The sequence below is a fragment of the Euprymna scolopes genome, chromosome 23 (assembly GCF_053919585.1).
Source record: "Euprymna scolopes isolate OS-2025 chromosome 23, ASM5391958v1, whole genome shotgun sequence".
Taxonomy (NCBI): domain Eukaryota; kingdom Metazoa; phylum Mollusca; class Cephalopoda; order Sepiida; family Sepiolidae; genus Euprymna; species Euprymna scolopes.
In genome coordinates, this window is record NC_136504.1 from 100,285,244 (window position 1) to 100,313,138 (window position 27,895).

At 33.0% G+C, this 27,895-nt stretch overlaps 1 protein-coding gene across 1 annotated transcript in view; it reads left to right on the forward strand.

Moving 5' to 3' along the window:
* Nucleotides 1-19,743, forward strand: part of LOC145246066 (uncharacterized) — a gene marked incomplete in the record, with an annotated part of 58,591 nt that extends 38,848 nt beyond the window's left edge. Inside the window, 5 exon segments of the mRNA XM_080107910.1 lie at nt 3,583-3,664; nt 7,550-7,620; nt 9,044-9,139; nt 13,110-13,250; nt 19,362-19,743. Of these exon segments, the coding sequence (XP_079964036.1) occupies nt 3,583-3,664; nt 7,550-7,620; nt 9,044-9,139; nt 13,110-13,250; nt 19,362-19,450 (479 nt within the window).
* Nucleotides 19,744-27,895: the final 8,152 nt, after the last annotated feature.

The window sequence follows — 27,895 nt, forward strand, 5'->3', positions numbered from 1 at the left end:
ACAGATGGGCAATTACTTTGATACCACCCAAAACATTGCAAGTCAAGAATTTCATCACAAATCCAACTTCAATCACAACAAGTATAGTTTTCACGAATGTTTGTCTCATATAAGGCTGTGATGTTCAAACAAACTTTCTTTGCAACATCAATTTCAAAAGTAACATCTTGTATCCGTCGTGCTCTGCTAGTATTGTGTTGCTGTAAAATGGTTTTTACTAATCTACATTTGCTATTCATGAAACTGTTGATCTCTTTAGTAGAATAGTTATACTTATAAAGAAAACAAATGTTAAAGAATTTACTCTGTTTACTTCAAACAAGGCTTATTATATTGCAACTTGGAATGTAAGTGGCTGCTATTTGTCATGATGTCTCACAGGACTGTGGGGAGTTGAGCAACGAAGTGTCTAATCATATTGCATTTAAACTTCAGATTAGTATAGTTAAGGAAGCAGGGAGGAAATTTAAAAGTTATGTAGTCTGAAGGAAAAATTATTAGAGTAGAAGGCTTTCCAGTATCTGAAACTTCAACAGTGCATGGGATACGATTTTGTTGCTTTTCTCATTGAGTGCATGTACATTTAGAAGGCATAAGTGCTATGAGTTCATCAAAGCATATTCGATTAAAGTATTTTTAAAATAGACACAGGAATGTGACATGGCAGTGATGGGACAGAGGTTGGAGCTTGGTTGACAATGTGACACCTATTAAATTTGAGACTCTCCTTTTTGGACCGTGTTTAAGACTGGGGAAACTAGTAAGAAATGTGCAAGCCCAGAAACTAGTGGGAAATGCATGGGCGAATTGTTTTATAAAAATATAGTATACTCACTGGTGTGAGTAATTTCCTTTGCAGCAGCCTGTGCAATGTCCTCAATGTATTTGTTGCAATTCATTGTTGCCTGTGAATGTTAAGCCGAGAAGTTTGAAGGCTGGGCTCTCAGGTAGGGTGTTATTAGTCATGGCAGTCGGTGGTTGAGGTTTTTGTGTAGTTGTTAAAGGAAAGTAGTTTAGTCTTAGTAGCATTAAATGTTACTATTCGCAAGAAAGACCTTATCTTTCAGAAACAGTAGTAAATAAACCATAAAACCATACATATTTTGAAAATAGAATACCGCATTTATTGGAACAAAAAGCTAAGTGAGGAATGAAAATCCCTTTGAACAGAACTTTTTTTTTTTCTTACAAAAATGGAAAAAAAAAACATAAACCATGAGCTCGTACCAGTCATATGAATTTAGAAAAATATGTAAATCCATTTATCTATATAAATAAAACAGATGTATGTATGTCTGCCTTTCGGTGTGTAAATATTTAACCAATAAACCCTTAAACTACTGGTCACATAACACTGAAATTAACAGGAAATAGTAATCATACACCAAGGATGGTTTATAACGAGTAAAATCTTTGTTTGGATGAATAAATAATGCGTACAGACATATCGACAAGTTAAAATGCAAACTGTTCATTTCAATTTTCTGACATGTTTATTTCTTTCTGTGCATGCCCAAATACAGTTCATTTCTTTAAGTTCTTTTTTTCTTTTCATCACGGGGGGGGGGGGTCTATTGTACCACCTGGTTGGCAGTTCTATCCGGGGCCAATCTTAGGGTATATCCGAGCCAGCTTATACATCGTTTGCAGATTATTGACGATACTACCTGTTGGTTAGTGCCGTCTCTGACTTGGTTGGTAATTTGATCGCTATGTAATGGAGTGCAGGCACACGTATGGCAGCTGAATGCAAATGCTGAATTGTATGCAAAACTGACGTCAAAATAAGGAAAAAGAAAAAAAAAAACTATAAAAACGTGTGCACAAATCGACAATGATGGAAATAACCTGTTTGAACGAAAAAAAAAAAAAGTGTCTAGTTATTACTTGTCTTCTGTTCCTTGCGACATACTCTGCTACAACGTGTTGGGCCCCGGGTTTCTACATGTTAACCCATGTGTAAACGTGTACTGCGTTACATATACGCCATTTGATTCCTAAATTCACTTTAATTGCATATTAATGGTTTCCAAGCGGCTGATGCTCTAAGCAAGATGGAGAATTCCAGATGGATGATGCAAATTCTAAGTATGATACTTGTATAATACAATTTTAAATAGAAAGCTGGAGCACAACTAACAAAGGTCTAAGTAATGTCAAGGCATTCTCAGCCTTCTGGAGAATTTTATGTATGTGTTTCTATGTTGGACTTGACTGATAAAAAGAAATGACCAGAAGAAAAAAAAAAAAAATCTTGGTCTCAAACTGCATGACTTGTCACCCCCAACCCCTTAACTTCGATACAACTCTTTCTCTCGCTGTAGAAAATTAAAGGTGTAGGGATAACTCGGTCATTCGTAATGACTACTAATCATTGTATGATCCACGAGTCTTATACTCCCGTGCAAAAATATTGCGACCGAATGCAAGACTATAAACTTTCTAAAGCAACAATTGGTAAATACTGATAAACTTTATCCATAGTAATTATCTTGTAGAATATATTTTTTCAACCCAACCCTGCTGTTCACTATATATATATATATATATATATATATATATATAGATAGATAGGCAGATCATCATATAATGATTAGATCACTCTGATAGATGTTAAAAAACATTTAAAAAAAAAATAAATGTTTAAATTTCAACAGTATTTCTCGCGGGTGGCCGATGAAGCCAGAGATGGCTTCTCCTGCCGGTAGTGACTACAGGAACTTTTTTTTTTTTTTTCTCCATCTTGCCTTGATTTACTTTTCTTTCTCATGACAGTTCTCTCTGAAAACTGAAAAATCTTAATTTTGCCATGATAGGTAAGACTTCAAGCAATTCATTGAAGCGGTAGTAGGAGGAGTTAGATGACTTCTGTTTCATCAATGAATGAGTTCCTTTCTCCTTCATGATGTTTTTCTCCTACTTAATAAACTGATTGCAGTTTTTTTAGAAAGAAAACTGGTTTTCTGCATTGCTTTCTCCATGCACACAATTTCCAGCAATTAATATTATGAGGAATTGTTATTTTTGTATCTCTAAATCGTTTTGGTTCATCTTGTGACTTACCAGAAACAATTAAAGAAAAAACGGTTTCAGTGAAATAGCATTTTATTGTATTTATTCAAAAAAAAAAAAAAAGCAAAAAGCAAAAATAAAAAAAATTGTATGATGTATGTGTCAATGACTAAACAAAAATATCATATTCCAAAAATCACATAAATTGATCAAGTAGTTTTATTTTTATAAAGAAACATTTTTAATCGATTAATGGGAATTCATAGACATTACAACATAGATATTGTAATTTTGATTTATTGTTGAGTTATCTTCCTTGCTTTTTGATATTGCTTTCAAAATAGCAAGCAAGACGGTCGCTTCGCGATTGTTCATAAAATTTTATTTTCTTATTTAAAAATAAAACTATTTGATCAATTTATATGACTTTTGGAGTATGACATTTTCATTGTATGTTGGGTATGCACATCATACAGATTTTTCAGTAGTTTTTTTTTTTAATATAAGGGGAATTGTGAACAAGAATTTAATTTCGTCTCCATTTTTTTTTTTTTTTTTTTTTTTTTTCAGATTATGATCATGTGTTAGAAGTGTATAAATTTGCTGCTGAATTACAAACTAAAGATTTAATTGCAGCCTTTTCAAATTTCAAGTAAGTTTAACTTGTTCTATTTTACTCTCTACTAGTATATACGGGTTGGAATGATAAAGTTGTCGCCCTAGAAAAGGCAACATGATTCCATTTCCATTTGATGAAAACCGTTTTTTTTTTTTTTTTTTTTTTTTTTTTTTTTTTTTTTTTTTTTGTTGCAGACCATCTGCTAGTTGGCCAGTTGTGTACAAATCCCAAGAACAATAAGAAACTTCTATCATGTCTGAAAGTGACAAAATGTTCAACGAGCGAGGTCGGAGATGTGTTGCTGTACAACTCATGCTCTCTACCGATCCCAGATATGACAACAGGATTATTATTGCCAGCATCCTCATATTGCATTGCTGGATTGCCATGAATAACAGAACAGAAACGAGACAAAGTTTCTGGCCACAGTTATGGTCTTTGGCGTGGTTTCAAGTTTGGGTCACATTATGCCATCTCACATCTTCGAAGTTGGCTTGAAAGTCAGCACCAAAGTGTGAGTGATCCCCTGGTGCAATCAGGTGGCCGCTGGCAGGCCCTGGGTGTGGCAGCAGGACTCTGCCCCGGCTCACAAGTCCAAAGACACCCAGTCTTGGTTTCAGGAGTGCCGCGACTTTGTATCCTTCTCTCACTCCCCCCCCCCCCTAAAACTGCTGGACTACTTCGTTTGGATATATGTTGAGAACATCACCAACATGACCTCCCATAACACCAAAGCCAGCCTGATTGCCGCCTTCTGCCGAGTATTCACCGAGCTCCTACCGGTGCTTGTGGAAAAGGCATGCTCCCAATTCTGGACCTGTATTGAGGTTGAAAGTGGCTACATTGAATAGATGTCAGCTCTACTACATAATCAAGTTACTTGAATTGATTTTTTTCATTAAACGTTTTTAAATGAAGCTGTAGTGTTGTTACTTTATCGTTACACCCTGTATGTGTGTATGTATGTGTGTGTGTGTGGGGGGGTGCGTATGTATGTGTGGGCGTATGTGTATATATATATATATATATATAACACGTGTCTGTATGTATACATACACACCAGGTTATAGGTATTCAAGAGTGATAACTAGTGAATTTAATGAGATTATTGAGAGTGCTCAATAAAAGAAATTTAAACAAGTTTGTATGTCCAGTGTCGTGACCATGTAAATTTGTTTATATTGATAAAAATATATATATAGTACCAAGTTATAGGTATCCAAGAGTAAAAACCAATAAATATAACAAGATTATTAACAGTGCTGAATAAAAAGAGCGAGATATTTTATTTGCTTTTTAGTAAACAAATTACATTATGCCATGACGATCACAGACAAGCTATAGTTTCCTGTTAAAATATAACCTTGTTGGGCGATCTATACTTCTAGTTGCATTGGAAGGTAGACGTTAAATGACAACCAAAAACTGTTAACTTTTTATTTAAAATTTTAATTTCAGGTGCAAATTGCATGTTAACAACTATTGGGATAGGGAGGGGGTTTTTAAAAGTAAGGATGTTAAATATAGGTTTGGTGGAACTCTCCCAGGAATACATAGACAAAGAAGGTTCTTTGGACTGGCTCAAGAGAGGAGCCCTCCAGCATGATCAGGAAAGGGTAATAATGGCTGCTCAAGATGAGGGATTGATGATCAATGCATTCAAGAAGATGGCAGGTCTCAGTAATGACAACAAATGCAGATTCTGCCACATAGTGAACTAATATTCCTGGTGAACCAAGTGCAAAAGAGATCTAGACAATTGCACTTAATGGAACAATGAGAATATTAAAAAGAGCTCTCGGCTGGTTTCAATGAAAAGCAGGACAATGTTGGTAGCTGGTTTGGCTGCCCCATACCCAGCATTGCAATCTTCAAAAGAAGAAAATAAAGAAAAAGTGAAAAATAATAAGAAAGTCGGACATCTCGTGACATGTATAATATCATCTCGTGACATGTATAATATCATCTCGTGACATGTATAATATCGTCTCGTGACATGTATAATATCATCTCGTGACATGTATAATATCATCTCGTGACATGTATAATATCATCTCGTGACATGTATAATATCATCTCGTGACATGTATAATATCATCTCGTGACATGTATAATATCATCTCGTGACATGTATAATATCATCTCGTGACATGTATAATATCATCTCGTGACATGTATAATATCATCTCGTGACATGTATAATATCATCTCGTGACATGTATAATATCATCTTGCGGAATCAATATTTATGTCTGTTTGCCTCCTCCTCTCAACAATGATGCCCATCTGTTTATGGATCTGGTCTTGGATATGACCTTAAACTATATCCGGTGGTGAGGCCCCAGCTTGCGGGCTTTGAGGAGTGTGGAGCAACCCTTTAATTGCCATTACTCCCAGGTCCACTCTGACCCAGAGTGGTAGTACCTGTTAGGGTCCCAACTATGGGTTGAATAGAAACCGACTTGAAAACAACAAATATATTCTATTAAAAAAATTTTCTTTAAAATCTTTGGATTCGGCATTGAATAACCTGAAAAGGGTTGATATGCCGTAAAACAACCAACCAACCAACCCATCTGTCTATGATAATGAAATTGCTATGTTTCTCTATATTTTGGCATCATAAACTTCACATTTACCTTTTTCTTTGTACATGCAGCCCTTTTTAGTTTCTTTATCATGAAAAAAAAAATGTGTCAGGAAATAAAATCATGTATTTTTGGGTACTTGTGCAGATTAGTGATGCATCAGAACAATGCATTTCCGGTTGAAAACACATAAACATTAAGTGTCATGTAGAAATTAGTATAAATTCCAAAAATTACAAAAAAATTATCCGGTAGAATATATCGAATTACAAAGTTTTATCATATGTTTTAATGTTGAAGAGGTGTGTGATACAATTCTGTATAACTTAACTTCCTTGATTTTAATTACAGGCCACCATTTTTAAACACAAATTGTCAGAAATTAACTGTGGATCATTTTTTGTTAAAAAATACATCTAGCACATCTCCTAATGGATCTGGTCCTGGATATGACCTTAAACTATATCCAGCGGTGAGGCCCCAGCTTGTGGGCTTTGGGGAGTGTGGAGCCACCCTTTAATTGCTATTGCTCCCAGGTCTACTCTGACCCGGAGTAGTAGTACCCAACTATTGGTTAAATAGAAACCGACTTGAAAACAACATATATTCTATTAAAAAAAGTTTTCTTCAAAATCTTTGGATTCGGCATTAAGTAACCTGAAAAGGGTTGATATGCCGTAAAACAAAAACAACCAAACCTACTGGATCATTTTTTTGTAATTTTTAGAATTTATACCGATTTTGATATGAACATAAGTACATAATGTTTTTATTTTGATTACTGGAATTCTTTTGAAATGAGTAATTTGTTTTATTTCGTGGCGCAGTTAATAAAGATGTTGAATTTCTACAGTTCCAGGTGAGCATTGTGTGAAGATAGCAGTTTCAATCCTTCCCAAAGCTGGCCAGAGGATTAAACGTGGTGAGACGATAATAACTATGGAAGGCAGTAATTATTGAAGATACAGTTGAAGATTCAGAATTTCTATTCTGTTGCGGTTAACAACCTAACAAAGGCCAGAGGAATAATTGGCCAAAAGATTGTGAAACAAAAGCTATAAAGGATGAGAATAATAGTCTGCAAATAAAATGTTTTTTTTATCTGAAATGTGAAAAGGTTTAAAACATCACTAATCTGGAATCATTTGTGTCTCTTTATTTTCAGAGTTGTAATAGTTATGGCCACTGAGAGATATTTACTTTTTTTTTTTTTTTTTTTTTTGGTAATAAATTGAAAAAGATTTTTGCTATAATTTATTTTTTTTATTTTAAATAAATTTATTTTTTTATTTTTTTTGTGAATTCTTTGTTTTTATTTTTCTAATTTTAGGGAACGAGGATTCGACATTAAATGGGTGGATGATACTCATGCCCTGGCCATCTTCAACAGTCCTATGGCTGGTAAGTTTTCATCCAATCGGGTTTCATTAATATTACTTTGCTGTGTTTAAATGGAAATCACAATAGAAAAAAAAAAAATTTTGATTCTAGCTGAATGATGGCATTCAAGTCATCTGAAAATTAGTTTTTTTTTCTTTCTTTTTTTTTTTTTTTTTTTTTTTTTTTTTTTCTTTTTTTTTTTTACACTTGTGAAATCATTACTGTATATTGGGTACAATATAATAATCACTAGAGTATTGAAAATTTTTAATAAAAATAAAAGAATTGTTTTTTATGAAATCAAAAATGTGACAATGTGCGGACAAAAAATGCAACCAACCTAAATTTCTACTGATCTTTCTGAACGATGTGTTTGGTTATGATACCAAAAATTCAGGAATGAATTGGGGACCTTTTTAGATGTATTTAGCTTAAGTAATTCCTTTCACCAACTTCATAATGATGTTCACTCATCATATCAGCAGTAATTTTTGTTTCTTCTCTTCACTTTTGATCAAAAATGCATGTGAACAATGTAATGGAGGACCCATTGCAATGCAGTGACTAAGTTCATATGTTTTAGTCTACATTGCACTGTAGAGAACGTACTGTTGATTTTATAAAATTATCTTATATGTATAACTAGCCTGAATTAAAGTTTAAAATTCAAACATCAAGTACCATGCTTCAATTGTGTTCTAAACAGAAACATTCATTTCAAGCGCACCCCTGTCATATCAAAGAACCTACTGTTGATTTTATATGCCTGGCCTTACTGCTTGTGTAGTGATAATAGCTTGAATTTAAGTTTCAAATGAAAAAGTCAAGTATCATGATGCAATTGTGTTTTAAACAGAAACATTAATTTTGAATGGGCCTTTGTCATATCAAAGAACCTACTGTTGATTTTATGTCGAGCCTTTCTGCTTGTGTGGTAATAAACTTCTCTAATGCACTTGTGATGTTAGGCTGGTAAGGTGTTAACTTTGGTCAAAATCGCCTGTTCCTTCTTCCATTGGACTATTTTGATTATCGATTATCTGTACTTTCCAATTCAAAACCTATCTAAGAACACTGCCAGGCACGTAAAGTTCCTTTGTTGTATAACATAATGAGACGCCTATCAAAAATGCATGTGAACAATGTAATGCCCAAATCAAAACTGACTTGAGCAAAAAAAATGTATCCTTTATTTAGCCATTTTGGAGTCTCAACGACGTCTACTTTGTATAATCACCTTTGCATAATCACCTTTGCCTTTTGTAGCCACATCTAATTGTGGCTGTTTATCCCCTGGTCTCTATGTACTGTCACTTTCGCACAATTTTAGTCAATATAATCTCTGACCTTCTTTAGTGTGTGCTGTCAAACTCCCAACCTTTCTGTTGAACTTGTCATAGCCTTCAAACACAACTTTTTACACAATTTCTTTGTCTAATTTCAGCTGAGGATGCTTTAACGCTCAACACTCCACTGCTGAAAGTGAGGCGCATGGCAGATGCTTCCAAAAAATCCAAGCAGAAGGCAAAACGTTGTACTGGTAAGTAAATTTACAAAGCATAAACAAATACATTTTGTAAATGTTACCTTATGCTACAGAAACTTGATCACTCTAATTTTTTTTTTTTTTTTTTTTTTTTTAGAGGTATTCAAGGTCACTGACAATGAATCTGATAATCAAACTCGTCGCAAATTTACCATTTGCATGGTATGAACCCCTGGACCTTGGGAATATTTTGTACCATATCACTGCCTTTGGTAGTATTTTTCTTACATGATACGTTCATGTGCGAACGGGGGTAGTGAAGTCTCTTATCACATTGCGGAGGAATCTGAGTAGCCATTTGAAATAAAGTTTTCAAAAAAAAAAAAATGTTTTTTTTTTCTTACGTGCTTTTTAATTGATCTAGAATAACACTTTTCACAAGTGGTTCACAAAAACATAAACGCCAAACACATTTTTATGTTTTTCGTTCTTTTTGGGGGAGAGTATTCAAATATAGAATTTGTGTAGTTTAGCAGGTACTTCTGTAGTTTAATTAACCATTTTTCCGTAAGTAATGCGCCGACATACACTGAGTAGAATATCGTTTAACATTTCTATTCGGTGTATGTTAGCGCCTTACTTACAGAAAAACGGTTAATTAAACTGCAGAAGCATTTGTTAAACTACACAAATTTTAAAATTGAATACCCCCCCACCCCAGAAAAAAAGGAACGGAAAATCATAAAAATGTTTTTTTGTAAACTTGTGAAAACTTTTTTATATTAATTAAAAAATACGTAACAAAAAAAAAAAAAAAATGAACCACATTATTTTTTTTATTTATTTATTTTTTTTTTAAACTTTATTATTTCAAATAGCCGCTAAAAAAATTCCTCTGCGATGTGACAAGTCATTCCACTATGTGCGTGTGCAAACGTGATCGTAATCATGTAAGAAAACACTACTGAAGGCAGTGAAATGGCATAAAATAGTTCCCGGTTCCAGGGGTTCATACCATACAAACGGTAAATTTGTGATGGGTTTGATTATCAGATTCATTGTCAGCAACCTCAAATACCTCTAAAAAAAAAAAAAAAAAAAAAAAACCCAATTAGCGTCGTCGGTGTTCTGTTGTAGCATAAGGTAACATTTATCTTTTTTTTTTAAAAACATATTTCGGTTGGCATAGATTGTGTCATACATTCTTAGTCAAGACTAGTGTGGGTGCCCAGCGTCGCCCGGGTGTTTAGAGGTGTGCGTTAAGCAAAAAAAAAAGTGGTAGTAGGCAGGCAGACTCGAACCCGTACCGCGAAGGAGGAAAAGAATGTGAAAATAAACGTGACGTCTTTGCCGTTGCATCCCTCACAAAACCGGAAGGCTAGTCTGAGTCAATCAAAAAGAGGGGATGACTTTTGAAAATATCGTCAAAAAAAGCGACCCTTCCTTGTAGAATTAATGTTTTCAGCCAATTTTTCGATATTTGTAGTCTGAAGGGTCGAGCTTCAAAATGATACCAATCTTGTGAAAATCCATCGCCTTTGTCGAAAGTTTTAAGCAGACATACAAATATACATACGTACATACATTTAAACAGACAGGTGAGATTTATATTATAGATGAAGTACCTGTATACACCAGATTTCTTAAATCTCTTTTGAAGCTGGAAAAATACTTGATAGTTATCCAGAATTTCCTTTATATTAAAAAAAAAACAAAAAATACAGAAAAATCCTTATGATGTATCTACCTATAATGGAATAAAAAGACTGTATTTCAAAAATCACGTAAATTGATCAAGTTTTATTTTTTAGAGAAAATCCATGTTTAAATGATTTTAAGCGATTAATAGGAACTGTAGGCATTACAAGGTTGATCTAGCAAGTTTGAATTATTGTTGAATTAACTCCCTTTGTTTCTTTAAGATGGCGATGCAAGAGAGTCCCTTCTCGCTTTACTCATAAAATTTGATTTTCCAATTTAAAAATAAAACTACTTGATGAATTTACGTGATTTTTGGAATGTCACTTTTTCATTCTATAACAGGTATGCACATAACACAGATTTTTATTTTTGTCTTTTTTAATATAGTTCTTAATTCTTAACAAACACCAAATATTTTTATCCTTTATATTATGTGAAAAGAAATTTAGTACTTATTATAAAAGTAATTATAAATTACCTGAAAATTCTCGACAAGGGGCTGACCTCTCAGGGTTAATACCATTACCAAAAAAAAGTTGTCTTTAACAAAAGTCTTGAAAAAAATGATTTTAATTGTTTAAAAAAAAAAAACTCTATAACATGATTCGGTTTTCTAAATTTCCAAATTACACCTGTGAAATGTTTTCAAAGCTATGACCCAAGATTTTCTATAAAAAATATCGACAACATCACTCAATAAGTTGAGGGCCTAACTAATAAAAATATGTTCTAGGTAAAAATTTTACTTTATTCATCAGCATAATCCCTCATAGTAATGATGATTCCAATGTTTCTGTAACAATTCAGTACCTTTTTAGTAGAACAGTTTGACTTTGACATCAAAAGTGTCTCTGTTTCTGATATCACTTTCTTGGAGCCAAATCTCTTTCTGTCAAGCATTCTTTTGAGGTTTGCAAACAGTCAGTAGTCACAGAGACCAGATCTGGAGAATAGAGTGGATGCCACAGCAATTCCGATTGCAATTCATACAATTTGTCATCGTTGTGTGAATACACAGCCTTCTGATATCTTTTAACTCTTCTGCTATTTTACACAAGAACAAGAAATCTTGCTATATATTTATACAGTAGCAAACTAATAAAAGGAATAAATCGTTTCAAAATACTCCTTGTTAGATACTCTGGACTTTTCATAAACTGGGCAAAAGAAGAACTTGGATAAATGGATCAGAGAACTGGGAAACTAATGACCATGCATCAGAAAGATGATACTCACCAGCTATGTCACAATGGAAGAAGGAGACTGCATGGAAGATGTAATAGAAGTATAAAAGTCCATAACATAAAGCTTTGGCTGATTAAAGCCGCTAAAAACACCAAGGTAAAGAATGCAGAGTACAGTGAAATGGAGGAGGGGGGACAGAAAGGTGAGAAAAAAAGCAGCTACATGGACGAGTTAAAGAAATGGCACACAAGGACACATGGATGTGGCTATGGAAAGGACACTTGAGCAGAGAAACACAATCACTAATGATATCTGTACAAAAAAAACGCAATTGGACCAAACAATATAAGAGCCAAGGTAGACAAGAGCCAAAAAAAACGTAAATCTAAACTCTGTGAAAAATTAAGTGCATAAAATCCTTTGAAATATGGAAATACAAATGGACAGTTATCCAAGTAAAAAGGTCGGCCGTGATGATGGTTAAGAAGAAGGAACAGATTTGCAAAATAGTAGATTTTGCCGTCCTCGCAGTTCATAAGGTGAAGATAAAAAAGGCAGGAAAACTAAGTAAATACATGGAGCTTGCCAGAGAGTTGAAGGAAATATAGAAGACTAGCCTGGGTTCCCGGCATTGCCCGGGTGTTTGTAGGTGTGTTGAGCAAAAATAAAAAAGTTGTAGTAGGCTGGCTTGAACCCGTAACGCAATGGAGGAAAAGAAAGTGAAAAAAAAAAAAAAAAGTGACATGTTAGCTGCTGCGCCCATCGTCAAACCGGAAGTGACATAGGTTAAAATTAAGGTTAGACAATCGAAGAGAGACGATGACTTTTGAAAATATCAGTGAAAAAACGACCCTTCCCTGTTGAAAAATGCCCAGTTGAAGGTGAAGGAATTAATGTTTTTAGCCAATTTTTCGATATTTGTCGTCCGAAGAGTCAAGCTTCAAAACAATACAATACTGATCTCGTGAAAATCCGTCACCTCTGTCGAAAGTTTTAGGCAGACATACAAACATACATGCATATCAAACAGACAGGTGAGATTTATATTAGAGATGCGACATTCCTTTTCGTAGTTACAATTTTTGTATAACAATTTTCAGAAATGCCTTTCGCTATTCAAGTAATTTTGTATCTTCAGAGTTCCTCCAGCTTTACAGACCACGTCCGGAGACTTCAGCCATCACTGCCAGGCGTATGGTGACTGGAGCTCTTGGCCTAACCCCACGTATTCCCAAACAAAAGAGAGATCAAGAAATACAACAGTTAAAGGAGGCGCGTGGTAAGTCTGTTATGATCTTTTTTGTGTGTAATTCTGTTTATCTTCATATTTATAAAACACTTTGTACTTGACTGGTATTTGAGGCAACATTCACCCAGGTTGGGTTCAGCCGTCTCCTTCCCTAGAACACACAGCATCCTGGGTGCACACCCGTCCATAGCAGCCCAGATAGTGATTAGGGTAGCTAATCCTGGGACCAGCGGCAAACACCGTAGACTTGCTTTGATGGTGTGTAACCATGTCTCCAGCTGGCCTCCCAGGTATCTGTTTTCACTACAAGTGGCCTGCTAAAATGGAACTCCAGGATACAGCATTCATTTATCGACAAGTTGTCTTACCAAACAATTATTATGCTTCAGAGTTTCCTTAAATAAAAGTTGATGCTTATTTAGTTGACTTGAGCCAACATTCACCCCATCTTGAATGAACGCAGCTCACGCATGATGGTTCGTAATGGCCAAGATAGTGATGGGTATCCAGTGCTGGAACCAGCAGTGAACACTATAGACCTGTGGACCGGAGTTATGTTCGACATCCGCTTTGATAGTGTCTAACTATGTCTTCAGCTGGCCTCCTGAGTGTCTTCACTAATGTTGAAGTGGTTTTGAAGCTATTGCTTTGTGACTGAACTCTGTGTTGCGGCACGCATCATGTATGAACTAGTGAAGTTTTTTTTCTTTAAAAAAAGGTAAGTTAAGGGGAGGTGACTCTGTACATTTGTTGACTTTATTTTGATAAAGAATTTATATTGCAAAATTCATATTGGACAGATGCATCGTAAAAATGTTATTTTGAAAGTTAGCAACGTATAAGTTACGTTTTTGGCCTTCAGGCCAAGATCAAAGTGTAGTATTTCAATTTTGTGTTTTCTCTCAGTGGAAGAGAAATCCTTTACAACTGAGACAGTTTTCATTTTTGTTTCTTTTCTCCACATTAAAAAACGACCATGGTGCCTAACTTTGCCTTGTGGGGAGGCATTGTAATTAAGAACAACATATTTAAACTAGCAAGTCCTCTGGTGTTGCCCGGTCATAAAATACGATTAAATATATTTTAATTGATGCAGATTTCATATTTATTATTATAGAGCCAATTTTATATTGATTACTATATTGTACCAAATATATAAAAGTGATTTCAAGTTTTTAAAAAATATATGACTGAGATGCCGTCGGCTAGAATTGAAACCAAAACATTTAGCATCCCAGCATTATTAATTACCATCTGAGTTAACAAGAGACGGATATGAAAACTTAAAAAATTAATCAACTTTAATGTTTAAAAATGTATTTGTGCATGCATAGAGAAGCACTTTAAGTCTACATATACTGGCCAAGTTTCAATTTTTCAATTATGACCTTTTTAGCAACTATTTTTACCGGCTAAAAAAAATCAAATTTGTGCCACGGGTCGGAATCTCCTATCTATCAAGTTTCAAGACTGTAGACCACAAGGTCACACACACACACACATATATAATTTGTATATTTTGGCAGCAATTCGTTATTTAGACACGTTTGATTGAACACGACAGTTATTCCTTTTCCTGACCCTGTTGAATATTTTTTTCTATTTGGCGAGCGGTCTTTTTAATTTCGGCAGGCATATTATATAGGATGGCGCCCAGAAGTTGTTGATCGGCCATATTTTTTCTCAAGTGCTTTCTATCGGGCATCGGATTGTCATGAGGAGTAATTGTTTTTTTTTTCTTTCTTTGAGGCTTCATGTATTTATATATATGTATTTCTTTTTTTTTTTTTTTTAATTGGTTATAAAACTAAAACTAAAATAAAATAAAAATAATTCGCCCCAAACCCTTCTGCATCCATCATTTTTAAAAAAAAAAAAATTATAAATACACCAAGCCTAATGATCTTCTAAATCACATCCTTACATCATTTGTAGACATTTTTGCTGATGATACTACCATCTATGGTAGCACATCTAAGACAGTAAATGACCAAGTTCTCTCCGATTCTCTCTCCTCTGATCTTGACCACGTTGTACAATGGGGAAAGGAGTGGATGGTTACTTTTAATGCATCTAAAACCAAGCTTCTATCTTTATATCATCAACGTTCTGATCCCCATCTGGCATCAATTAAAATGAATGGCTTTCGTCTTGGGGAGGCCTCAAGTTTTGACAAGATTCTGGACTTGACCTTTACTCCTGATCTTAAATGGAATACGTACATCAAATCTGTTTCCAAGGTCGCTGGAAAAATGGTGGGATCCTTCTATCGATCCAGTAGATATATCACTGCTGATGCAATTCTTTATCTATATAAGAGCCAGGTACGTCCAAGGATGGAATACTGTTGCCACATCTGGGCAGGAGCTGCTAGAAAAGACTTGTCCTGCCTTGATAGGGTTCAAAAGAGACTTTGTTGCCTCGTGGGAGATGTCCTTTTCTCTTTGCTGCAACCTCTTTCTCACAGAAGAGATGTTGCGAGTTTCTCTGCTTTATCGTTATTTTCATGGAAAGTGTTCGACTGAGCTTCAATCTATGGTCCCCTCTCACCAAACTTTCACAAGAAACACTTGTTTAGCTGAAAACACTATCAATAATTCCCCCCACTCTTTATCTGTGCCTAAACTTAAACGTAGATTCCATGATCAAAGCTTTTTTCTTAGAACTGCACGCCTGTGGAATTGTCTTCCGTTTTCCTGCTTTCCAGCTGTCTATAATATTGTTGTCTTCAAGTTCAAAGTGAACAAGTTTCTGATGAGTCGTTACACTTAAGTTAACAAATTTACCGAACTTCCATTACTATCGATTACTATATTGTCCTTTTGACTACTGTACACTCTTTAACCCTTATCCGTGAGTGGTCTCTCGGCCTTGATAAGTGGTGACGCCTATGTTAAAAAAAAAAAAAAGCCTCAAAGGAAAAGAAAGCAACAATTGCTCCTGATGACAATCGGATGCCCGATAGAAAGCACTTGAGGAAAATATGGCTGACCAACAACTTCTGGGCGTCATCCTATATAATATGCCTGCCGAAATAAAAAAGACCGCTCGGCAAATAGAAACAATATTCAACAAGATCAGAAAAAGGAATAACTGTCATGTTCAATCAAATGTCATATACATATATCTATGCAAGTGAACGTGTCTGTGTACATTTCCCTACACAATAACTCTGTCAATTTTAAGTCTACAGACTCGAAATTTGATGTACAGGGTACTGAGATTTGGGAAAATCTTTGATTGGTTTTCCGCCAGAAATTTGTCTTTTAAGGGGTCAAAGTTCAATGATTTGACCCTTGAGAACTCTACCAAACTCCTCCGACAATTTTGGGTCTAAACACTTGAAATTTTAGATATAGATTTCTTGGACATGGATCTAACTTAACTTAATTTGAGCCCAAAACAAATTTTAAGGGGTCATAATAGGGGTCAAAGTTAAAAAAAACTTAACCGCTTTTTTTTTTTCTCAACATACACTTCCAAACATCCGGGCAACACTGGGCTGACATGCTAGTATATATATATATATATATATATATATATATATATACACCATTGTACCAGAAATCTTAAACTAGATGACATATCAGGCCCATTAAAATGAGGGGAAAACAAGCAATGTCATTAGGATTATAACCCATATGGATGGCATCAATCTCATTAGGAATGTGGGGTCACAAATTTCTTCAGTGAAAATTACTTTGCTGTGACCACATGAAAGCCATACGTATGGCAGCAGGACTTTGCTCCATGTCACACCTCCGGAGAATACTCAAATGTGGATATCTGAAAACTTCCACACTTTCACTAGTCTCAACATTTGGCCCTCAACTTGTCTGATTACGACCCTATAAACTATTGTGTGTGGAACTGTACCGCTGACAATACCAGGAAGGAGCTAATTGTCAAGACCAAACCAGTGGTTAGATATTTGATGAAGGACACTAGAGGTTCAAGTCTCACCTGGGAACTGCGGGCAGCTTCTTTCAGTTAGCTATATTTGATGAAAAAAAAAAAAAAAAAATTTGTGAGAATACAGCAATTATTGGGCAAAATGTGACCCCTCTCCCACCTAAAAAAAAAAAAGTGTCAAGTCATTAATTCCTTATCAAAGGGAGAAGGCAAAGCTTGGGAGGGTGGACCTTCTAGAATTGCACAGGACCAAAGCCATATCTCATCTAATAAGGAAAAAGGTCATTTCAACAATGGTGTAGATTCTAGTGTCTTGAGGCCCAAGGGACTCCACTTTGAAAAAGTGTCCAAATTTATACCCAACGTTCTGTATTTAGCTGTCTTTTATTAGGTTGGTTCAAAAATAATGTTGTTTTCTATAATATAAATCTCGCCTGTCTGTTTAAATGTATGTATGTATGTCTGCCTAAAAGTTTTGACAGAGGCGATGGATTTTCACGAGATCGGTATCATTTTGAGGCTCAACCTTTCGGGCGACAAATATCGAAAACTTCGCCAAAAACATTAATTCCTCCACCCTCAACTGGGCCCTTTTCTACAGGGAGGGCTCGCTTTTTTCACTAATATTTTCGAAAGTCATCCCCTCTTTTCGATTGTCTAGCCTTAATTTAAACCTACGTCACTTCCGATTTAACGATGGATGCAACAGCAAAAATGTCTTATTTTTTTTTTTTTTTTTTTCACATTCTTTTCCTCCTTTGCGGTACCGGTTCGAGCCTGCTTGCTACCACTTTTTTTTTTTTTTTTCCTCTCTCAACACACATCTTTAAACAACTGGGCAATGCCAGGCACCCAGACTAGTCTTATACATAGTTGAAGATCACAAAACATTATTTTTGCACCAACCTAATACAATAGAAGACAGAGACTATTTCTTCTTCAATATTACATGCATGTCTTAGTTCAAGAGAAATATTATCATTAGAATTATCTGGATAGATAAATAAAGCAACCACAGAATTTCCACAGGTCACACAATCTTTTCTGATAAGATTTTTATTTCTCTCTTGTTTGTTAATCTCAAAAATTTATACAAGGGGTTTCCATCTTCTCTTTGCCCCCTTTGTATGAAATCAAAATTAAACTAAATATAGCCTATCTTAGCAGAAGTGTCCAAAAATTTGTAATAATCAGTTAACTAGTGGGACCTGTGTAAATTCCACAGCAAAAGCATTCATAAGTAATATGTTGATGTTGGCATTCTGTAGATGTTCAGTGTAAATGGAGACGCTGTGATATTATTGTATTTTTTTGTTTTGTTTTGTAAAAACTGCAAAAGTATTTATCTAAGCTAGCACGAATACCCGGCAATGCCCAGTCGCAAAGTATGCTTAAATATGATATTTTAATTCTTGCAGATTTTGTATATATTATTATAGAGTTAATGTTCTATCGATTTAAAAAAAATTTTTTTTTTTTCTACTTTTTTTTTCCTTATTTTTTTTTTTTTATTTATTTTTTTTTTTTCTAATTTTTTTTTATATAAAGTTGCGATTTAAAAAATAAAAAATATATTCATATGACTTGGGTGCATTAGCTTGAATCGAAACCAAAATATAAACCTTTGAAAAGTGATATACAAATTACCATTAGTGTATGAAGCAATGCTCTTTGTGTAAACAAATTGAGCTTAGGTACTTTGGACATGTCATAACATTGTTAATTCACAGCCCGCTTAGCAGCAGCCGTCTAGCACAACGGTTAGGAGCTCCAACTGTCATTTGGGCGATCGGATTTCAAAATCCTGGCTTGAGTTAGTTGCTTGTCTAGCCACACTGATGAGCTGTGAAACAGCGAAACAGTACTGTATGTGGATGACTATATAACTTGAGTTCTTTCAGCCATAATTGAAACCAAAACCAAAACTTATGAAGAATTCTTGATAAAATTATTTATAAAAAAAAAAAAAAAAAAAGATAACTTAAATGCCATCAGCTATAACTGAAACCAAAACTTATGGAGAATTTTTGGTAAAATTATTTATAACAAGAAATGGAAGTATATAGCAATTAAACGACCCGGCTGTAAGCGTGATACAGAAAATAACACACATTCTATCGTATTAATATATAGATTAGTTTCGGACATGCAAATATATGTACACAACGTTGTATAAATGGTGATAAATTGAATTACCCAATGACTCCATTTATTTGTTTCTTATTACAGAGAAGAAGCGACAGGATCGTAAAATCAAACAGGACGTTTGGGAAGGAAATATTGGCAGCAAATGTACTGTGGATGCCACTACACAATAGCAGCTCTCTTTTTTTTTTTTTTTCTTTTTTTTTTTTTTTTTTTTTTTTTTTTTTTAACCATTATTCATGGTGGGTGGGGAATTTTTACAGATTTTTTTTTTTTTTTTTTCAATTATCTTCCAAAATCTAAGTGATGACCCAATTTTGTCATATTTAGATTCCATTGTCTTTCTGCCCACCAACAATTGTTAAAAAAAAAAAAAAAACTTTTTTTAATGAACGATTTCAACTGCTTCTGTTTATGTCAAAGGCGAAAAATAAAACTCCCAAGAAATCCAAAACAACATTGGAAATCAAATTCTTGATCTCAATTTCAATATTCTGTCCTGAGCTTACACCCCTTTCCCCCTTCCAAGTTGCTGCTGCTCTGATACTATTCATTTTTCTTTTGCAAACCTTTCCATGCTTTTATTCAATTTTGTTTCTCTCGTGTGTGTGTGTGTGTATATATATATATATATATATAACTACTTCATTTATTCACATAAATTTAATATACGAAAGTATAGATTTATGCGTAAACTTTAAGTATTTACTTCAAAAGTGCTCAATACGTAGGTAGACCTAGTTAGTAATTTATAAAATATATATGGCGATTAAGCTACACTGAATATTCTGCATTTCATCCAACTATAGGATTCGTCAGGCTTATGCGCGAATTCTGTGGTTGCTTCTTGTTTTTATTCACGCATAAGCCTGACGAATCCTATAGTTGGATGAATGCAGAATATTCAGTGTAGCTTAATCGCCATATATATTTCATAAATTACTATATATATATATATATATATTACACAATCAAGTATTGGTCCCATAAAGGGGACTCTTGATATTTTTTTTTTTTTTTTTTTTTTACTTTTTTTTTTTTTTTTTTTTTTAAAACTTACACTGATGAAGAAAAAAAATGAAAAGTTTTTCTAGTGGTACATGAGCTATATGAAACATATTCTTTAATAGCTGTTTTCACCGGACAATTTTTCAAGAAAATACATCAGAAAAATTTGAAACAGAAAACAAGAAAATATCTCGATCTCTCTCATATATATATATATATGTACGAGAGGGTGTTGTAATTTGCTTAAAGCATTGTATGTAGGTTAAGAAGGTATGTTTGAAGGCTTAACAATGCAGAGGGTGGGATAATTGTGGAATGCAGGATAGGTAATATATATATGGCTATATCCTCTCATTGTTGATGGCATAAGGTAGCTGTATCCTAGCTGTATCCAGTTGTTGTTGATGGTATCAAGTTCTTGAATCTTCAGAGATATACTCCCTTGTCAAGGGAAAAGAAAGAAAATAGATCTAACTCTCTGGACTGCTGTTTTGATTTTATGTTTTATACCATCAACAAGACTGGATACAGTCGTTGTTTATAGATACTTACTGGTTACTGGATATTTATTTATTATAAATATTTATTTTCCGGTTATTGGATAACCAATAAATAAATATTGTAATTGAAAATTAGTCAATTTGTCAATTTACTGATTCTGTATTATTGTCCTGCTTTCTGCTTTGTTAATCCGTCAAAAATATCTTCATACAGGTGTGTGTGTTTGAGAAGTTTTTAAACTTTTAGAACTATATTTAAAAAAACAAAAAAAACTTACTCCCATTAATTTTGTTGGAAAACTATTTTGTTTGTAAGTCAGTTCATCTCCTGCAATGACTGTATTAATTTGTTTATTTTTAGTTTGAGGAATTTCCCCTAATCCTGATATTATTTTCGGGATCATCAGTTGTTTACCATGAAAAACTGTTTTATGGTTCTAAAACAAAACAGTATTTTATATCATGGCTCTCAGCAATGTCGATCAAGCAGCGTTGCTCTAAAAAAATAAAAGCACAAAAATTGTGTATATATATATATATATATATATATATATATATATATATATATATATATATATACAGTACTCTAACCTCGTAAATCCATGTCATTACTGTTTTTAAAAATAATACATAAATAAAAAATACGTCCAAATAAAAATGGGCAACTTTCTAAAAAAAAACACCGGATCTCCGAGGTGGAGACGTTAACCTTAATATCATTTAAAAAATCAACAACAAAAACTGTGTGTGTGTGTGTATATATATATATATATATATATATATATATATATATATAATCAGTACTTTAACCTCGTAAGTCAGTATCATAACAATATGTATGCACACCACATCATCTCCCACATCCAACGTTTTTAAGTCTTCCATTTGCAGTTTTACCTTTTTATATTTCAGCATTTTTCATCTTTTGTATTTTAAGGCCTTCTACATAAACTTTAATCTCCACCCACGCAGACATCAAATACTATCGTTTCTTTTTTTAACCACTTCATTCATTTGCTTTTTTTCTTCTTCATCTCTTCCTATTCTTTTTGCACATGAGCATTTCTGTTTTAAATTATGACCCCCCCCTCATCTCCCTTCCTCCCCCATCATTCAAAGCTATCAAAAATCTCAACTCTAGATTGGCACTGGCGATGAAAATTGTCAACTATGTTCTTGGATACAAATAGGTGTTGAAACGCAGTCTCTTATGACATAGTAAAGCCAAGTTGGTAACCACTGCTGCCAATAACAATAATCCCGGAAGAATGAAGTTGGCCAAAACTGTTGTCGATCATTACGATGACATTGATTTGGGAACAGTTTAGTAGAGGAATACTCAAGGCTGTGCACACTATTGGTATGCACTGCTTTCTGATGATTCTGACATCATCCGCAACGCGTCTCCTTTTTTAGTGTCCTCTTGCCCAATAGAAATATTTTAAAACAGTTTTTAAAAATAAGTTCTTATTTTATTTTATGTTTTTACTCTTTTTTTCGATTTCTAGTCATAAACGTAATCTTGTTTTTTTTTTTTTTGTATCTTTTTGTAATTATTATATTTTCCTTAGTCTGTCCTTTTCTTTGCAACTATGGGTCTTTGTTATAATAAGGTGCAGCAAACTAAATACTATGGTATTCGTTCGATGCAAAGTTAGAGATAATAGGGATTAGTCACCACAATATCACATTTACTCTACAAGTTTTCTTGGAGACTAATGGGCCGATCTGGCAGAAATTTTGTATAAACCTTTATGATAAAGTGCAGCGGATTAAGTATTATGGTATCTGTTCAATGCACAGTTATGGATTCATAGGGATTAGTATTCAAAGCATAAATGAGCACAAATTTAAACATTTTTAATCATTAATTTAGCATAAAGCACTCATTCTAAGTCAACAGGATGTAACTTTTTCCCATTTTTAATGGGCTAAAAATTCACCCTTTGAAATACTTTCAAGCATTCTCAACAAAAAAATTAAAAAAATGTAGAATCTGAGCAAGCTGATTATTAATTAATTAAGATTAATTAATACATGTCTTATATTCAGTCTTAAATTTCACTTTTTGTAAACAAAAAATAAAACAGCAAAAAAAAAAACAAAGAAAAAAGAACTTTTTCTTCCAAACCAGTTATAATTGGTTTTAGGTCACATCTATCACTTCATTTCCAGCAGCATTTACTCATTTACTCTGACCAAAAAAAAAAAAAAATTACCAGAAAATTATTGGCTTTAATGATATCTTATGCAACAATATTCAGATCTCTTTTTTGCTTTTGGTACAGAATTAAAAAAAAAAAAAAAAAAAAAAAAAGCAGCTTCCTCCTGTTCCTCCCACTCCTATTCCATTGTTTGTTTTGGGTTTTAATGAAAAGGGAGATTTTGTTTGTTATTTCAGAATTTGGTAAAAAAAAAAAAAAAAAAAAAAAAAAAATCTTCTCACACCAAAGGGACAATCTATAGGGTTAATTCTACCCATTCTCTTGTAGATATATATTTCAACCATTGAACGCTTTACAAAGTTACGTTTTAAATAAATACCATTTGAATCATTTTTAAAACGTAATTTTTCTGTCTTAATTTGATTTGAAAGAATTATATATAAGGTACAGAATAGTTAACATCCAATACCTTGTTAACCAAAAAAAAAAAAAATAATAATAATTTATATCAATCACATTTGAATGAAATTCTCTACGTAACTGGTTTTTAAAGTTTTTAATTTATAACTTTTTCTTTAAAATCTGTATTTTCAACAAATAAGAAAAAAAAAGACAAGATGGTCACCATGCTTATTATTGTTGGCAGCCATTAAATGTCGTTTTTCAAGAAGACCGATTTTAAAGTAGAAAAAGTTTGAAATTAGATGTGTTATAAACGTTAAAGCTATGCGAGTTAGAGAATTCCATTCTAATGTATTTTATGTAAATTATGCGCTGATTTTTTTTATTTTTACGAGTTATCAAGTGTTAACTAATCTGGACTTTTTCTAATTATAAATCGCAACAAATAAGTGAATGTTGTTGTAAATTTAATTTATTGAATTCAAGTCCATGCAATCTTCTGATGGAAATATTTATTCCTGCCAAAAACTGGCATGAAACATACACAACAGGTTAACAATACAACATCATTATTGAAAACCTTATTTATCATCTCTCTCTTTCTTTTTCAAAATTGTGAGTTTCTTTGTAAAAAAAACAAAAACAAGTGTTGAAAATATTTATTTAAAGAATGAGAGAGAGGTAAAACACAACTTGTTAGTTTGGTTTAACTATGACCACACAATCTATTTGATAAATATATATGTATGTACATACATTTTGTATTTTCTATGATTTTGTTCTGATGATAATGCAGTGTTAAAAAAAATGTCTCATTGTATGACTTAAAATAAACACTGCCTTGAAATAGCTGTAAACTTTATATATGCTCTTTATTTGGAATATGATTTGAAAACTGATTTAATTGTAAAAACTACGTACAGACAAACATACAGACATTTATATATATCTATCATCATTAACATTTTATGTATTCACATAAAATGTTAAAAAGAGAAATGTATACCGATTTTCACTAGTTACTTCAACAATGCTCAATATATGGGGAAAGCTAGGTAGTAGGTTATGAAAAATATATTTATGGCAAATACATATATTTCACTGAATATGAGGTAATTGGTATTGCAATTTCTTTGGTTATAGGCAGCTAATGTACTGTTTAACTTCCTGCACAGTGCTACCGGAAGCGGTGACAAAGCAAATCAGTTCCTTCACTTTTATTGTTCTTCAGTATTTCTATTGTGAAGCGATATATTGAAATAAAATAGAAGAAAAGGACATTTATTGAAAAGTGTACAATAGACATTAACAAAATTGTTCAAATAAGAACACGATTAGTCTTTATTTGCACTTTTAATGATAAAATTTAAAAAAAAAAGTTATTATTTTAGTTGAAATTTTTTAAGAAATATATTTATGAAATTTAAAAAAAAAAAAAAAAAAGATTGGAAAAATGTAGTTAAAAAAAAAAAAACAATGTACATGCACAGGGAAGATATAGGCACGAGAGAAAAAAAATGAAGTAACTGATTTGCCTTGTCACCATTTCCGGTAGCGTTATGCTGGAAATTAGGAAGTATGTTAGCTGACTATAACCAGTTTGTTTGATTTTTGTGGTTAACTCAAAGTTTTCTATTTGATCTAATTTGAAGGTATATATGTGTGTGTGTGTGTGTGTGTATAAATTACTGATCAAAGTTGTCATACTGTGGTTTATTGCTAGGTTCGAAGCCAAGAAAAGCTTACATGTGTTTCTAAAGAAATTAAAGCAAACGTGAAACAAATGATAAACAAAAAAAATTTCACGTCTTCAGAGCATTGTTGTCAAGTGAACACCATACAGCAACAAAATGAAATCGTTGCAAAAAGGTTTTCAAGTGTCGATAAAAACACCACAAAGACAATATGGAAATCAACTCCCTCTAAACAAGATTTAAATCATTGAAATGTTAAAAAGGCAAACAAAAATATACATCTACTAGATATACACGGTTGTCTCCCTTGTTATTGAGTTTGATTAAAAGATGGCTGTTATGGCCAGCTTTTATCTATTAAGATTATGTGTTCAGAATTTAACAAGAAAACTTGAATGCAATTTTCACTGTTTTACTGTTTATTCTAACTACAGCCATCTCATGAAGCTATGCCTCTTTACAGGTACGCAGCTTCCCCATAATACTTTTCTTTTTTTCTTTTTCTTTTCTTTTTCTTTTTCTTTTTTTTTCTTTTCTTTTTTTCTTTTTCTTTTTTTTTCTTTTCTTTTTTTCTTTTTTTCTTTTTTTCTTTTTTTCTTTTTTTCTTTTTTTTTTTTCTTTTTTTCTTTTTTTCTTTTTTTCTTTTTTTCTTTTTTTCTTTTTTTCTTTTTTTCTTTTTTTCTTTTTTCGTTTTTTCTTTTTTCTTTATCTTTTTTCGTTTTTTTTTCTTTTTGCTTTTACCCTACCTTTCCCATACAAAATTCATTACGAAATAAAACCTTATTTCCTATCACTGTTAAACGGAGTGGAATAAAATAAAAGATATTTTGTTTTTAATTTTGATTAAAATATTTTTTTGTAAATTTGCATTTCACACACATCTGAGTTTTTATTCCCCCTCCCCCAGCTAAATTCTAATTAGCAACATGTTTCAGGTTGATGGTTATCCCCCCCCCCACTCTTTATCGAAAATTTTTTTTTTTGAGTGCTGCTAAAAATGGTAATATCTTATTTTACTATGATATATATATATTATATATCTGCATTTTCCAATTTAAAAAAAAACATAATTCCACACAAGATCTGCTACCCCTTACCCATACAATCCTGTTGTTTCTTCCACATAAAATGGCCTGGACTGTATCCCTTTTCAGACCAGAACCCCACCTCTTTCCACTCTGCCTCCTTATACAGTATATGATTATTACAGCTCTATTCAATTTTGCTGTTGGTCAACTTCTTAAGGTAGGTGCCTAATAACCTTTTTTTTCCTTTTTTTTTTCCACCCCCTCCTCCCACACATACTCCTGATATTCATTTGTATTTCTTTTGGTGAATGGTCACAGCTATTATTGACCACACGTTTCACAAAAGATTCAAAATATGCCTCTGATTCGATGCAATTCCTCGACATTCACTGTTTCTATGCAATGACAAATGACCATGTAATATAAAACCCATTCTTTTTTTCTTTTTTTTCTCTGCGGACGATAATTAAACAATTTTAGTCATTCTTTTAAATATTCTCCATGATCAAGCATCTTTTTTTTTCTTTCTTCTTCTCCAAGGTCCCTATTAATTTTCCCTTTTGTACTATTAAAGGTTGGTTTATATATATATATATATATATATATATATATATAGAAAGTCAAGTGTCTAAAAAAAGAAGCACTCTCGATTGGGATAAAAAATAAAATTACCCTGTTTACAAAGATTTCACCTCCTCCTCTCCCTCCTCCTCAATGACAACAGGTACAACACTGATCCTAGTCTAAATAGTCTATCACCATATCTCATAAAGGAAAAGTCTGACTTGTAGTTACTTTTCATTTATTGCTATCCCTGTGTGAATTGAACCGACTCTCTCTCATCAATTTGATAAAAATCTCCTATCGCTACTAACCAGGCCTGACAATTTTAGGCTTTCTCCAATTTAATTACTATCTATTCAATTGAACCAGCAACGAACATGGTTATTGAGGGCTTAAAAATCCACTTTGACTTCGGAAATTTTTTTGTTTTTTTTTCTTTTTAAATAATTTGACCATTCTATTTATATTTGACCTCTTTAGCAGATGGCTAAAATATCTGTAAACTCTTCACTCGAAATTTCCAACAAACTGGTCCATTAAAAATCCCTCATTATAAACTCAGCCTTATTGTTTTTCGCCTCTTGTTAAATGACTACAAAGGGTATGAACCTTAACCCCCATCCTTCTTCTGATCTTCTCTCCATTCCTTAAGTCTCATTTTTGCAGATTATTGCCGACAACAATTCCTAATTATTGAGCAAGGGGAGGTCACTAACTGAAATGTCTACAAAAATCATTCTCTCCCTTGAAATCTTTTAATTATTCTCACATTGAAGCAGCATATAATTAGTAATAATAATTAATAATAATAATAAAACCTTTTTTACTTTACAGAAAGTTTTTAAACGTCTTTACTCATTTTCAATATAGTGATACTTTGGGTCACGAACTTAATTCGCTATTTGACTGCATTTGTGAACCAAAATATTGGTTAGTCAAACATATTTTTCGTATATATTTCCTTTTATTAAGCCATAGGATGAAACTGCTAGCAATAATAATACACTGACATAGTTTCTTGTTCATAAATATGTTATCATCCAGCACCCCCTTTTTTACCCAGTCACCAAAGATACAAAGCAAAAAAAAAAAAAAAAAAAAAAAAAAGCAATTTAGAAAAATTTATTTGGTGTCACTGTTGTGGCAAATGTGAAACTTCACCTGAGATATGTGTTCTTGGATCAAAGTGTAATACCTGTTCTGTCTGAAGATGGTACAATGACATTGTGGTGTCTTTGCTTGTGTCGGACATCCATA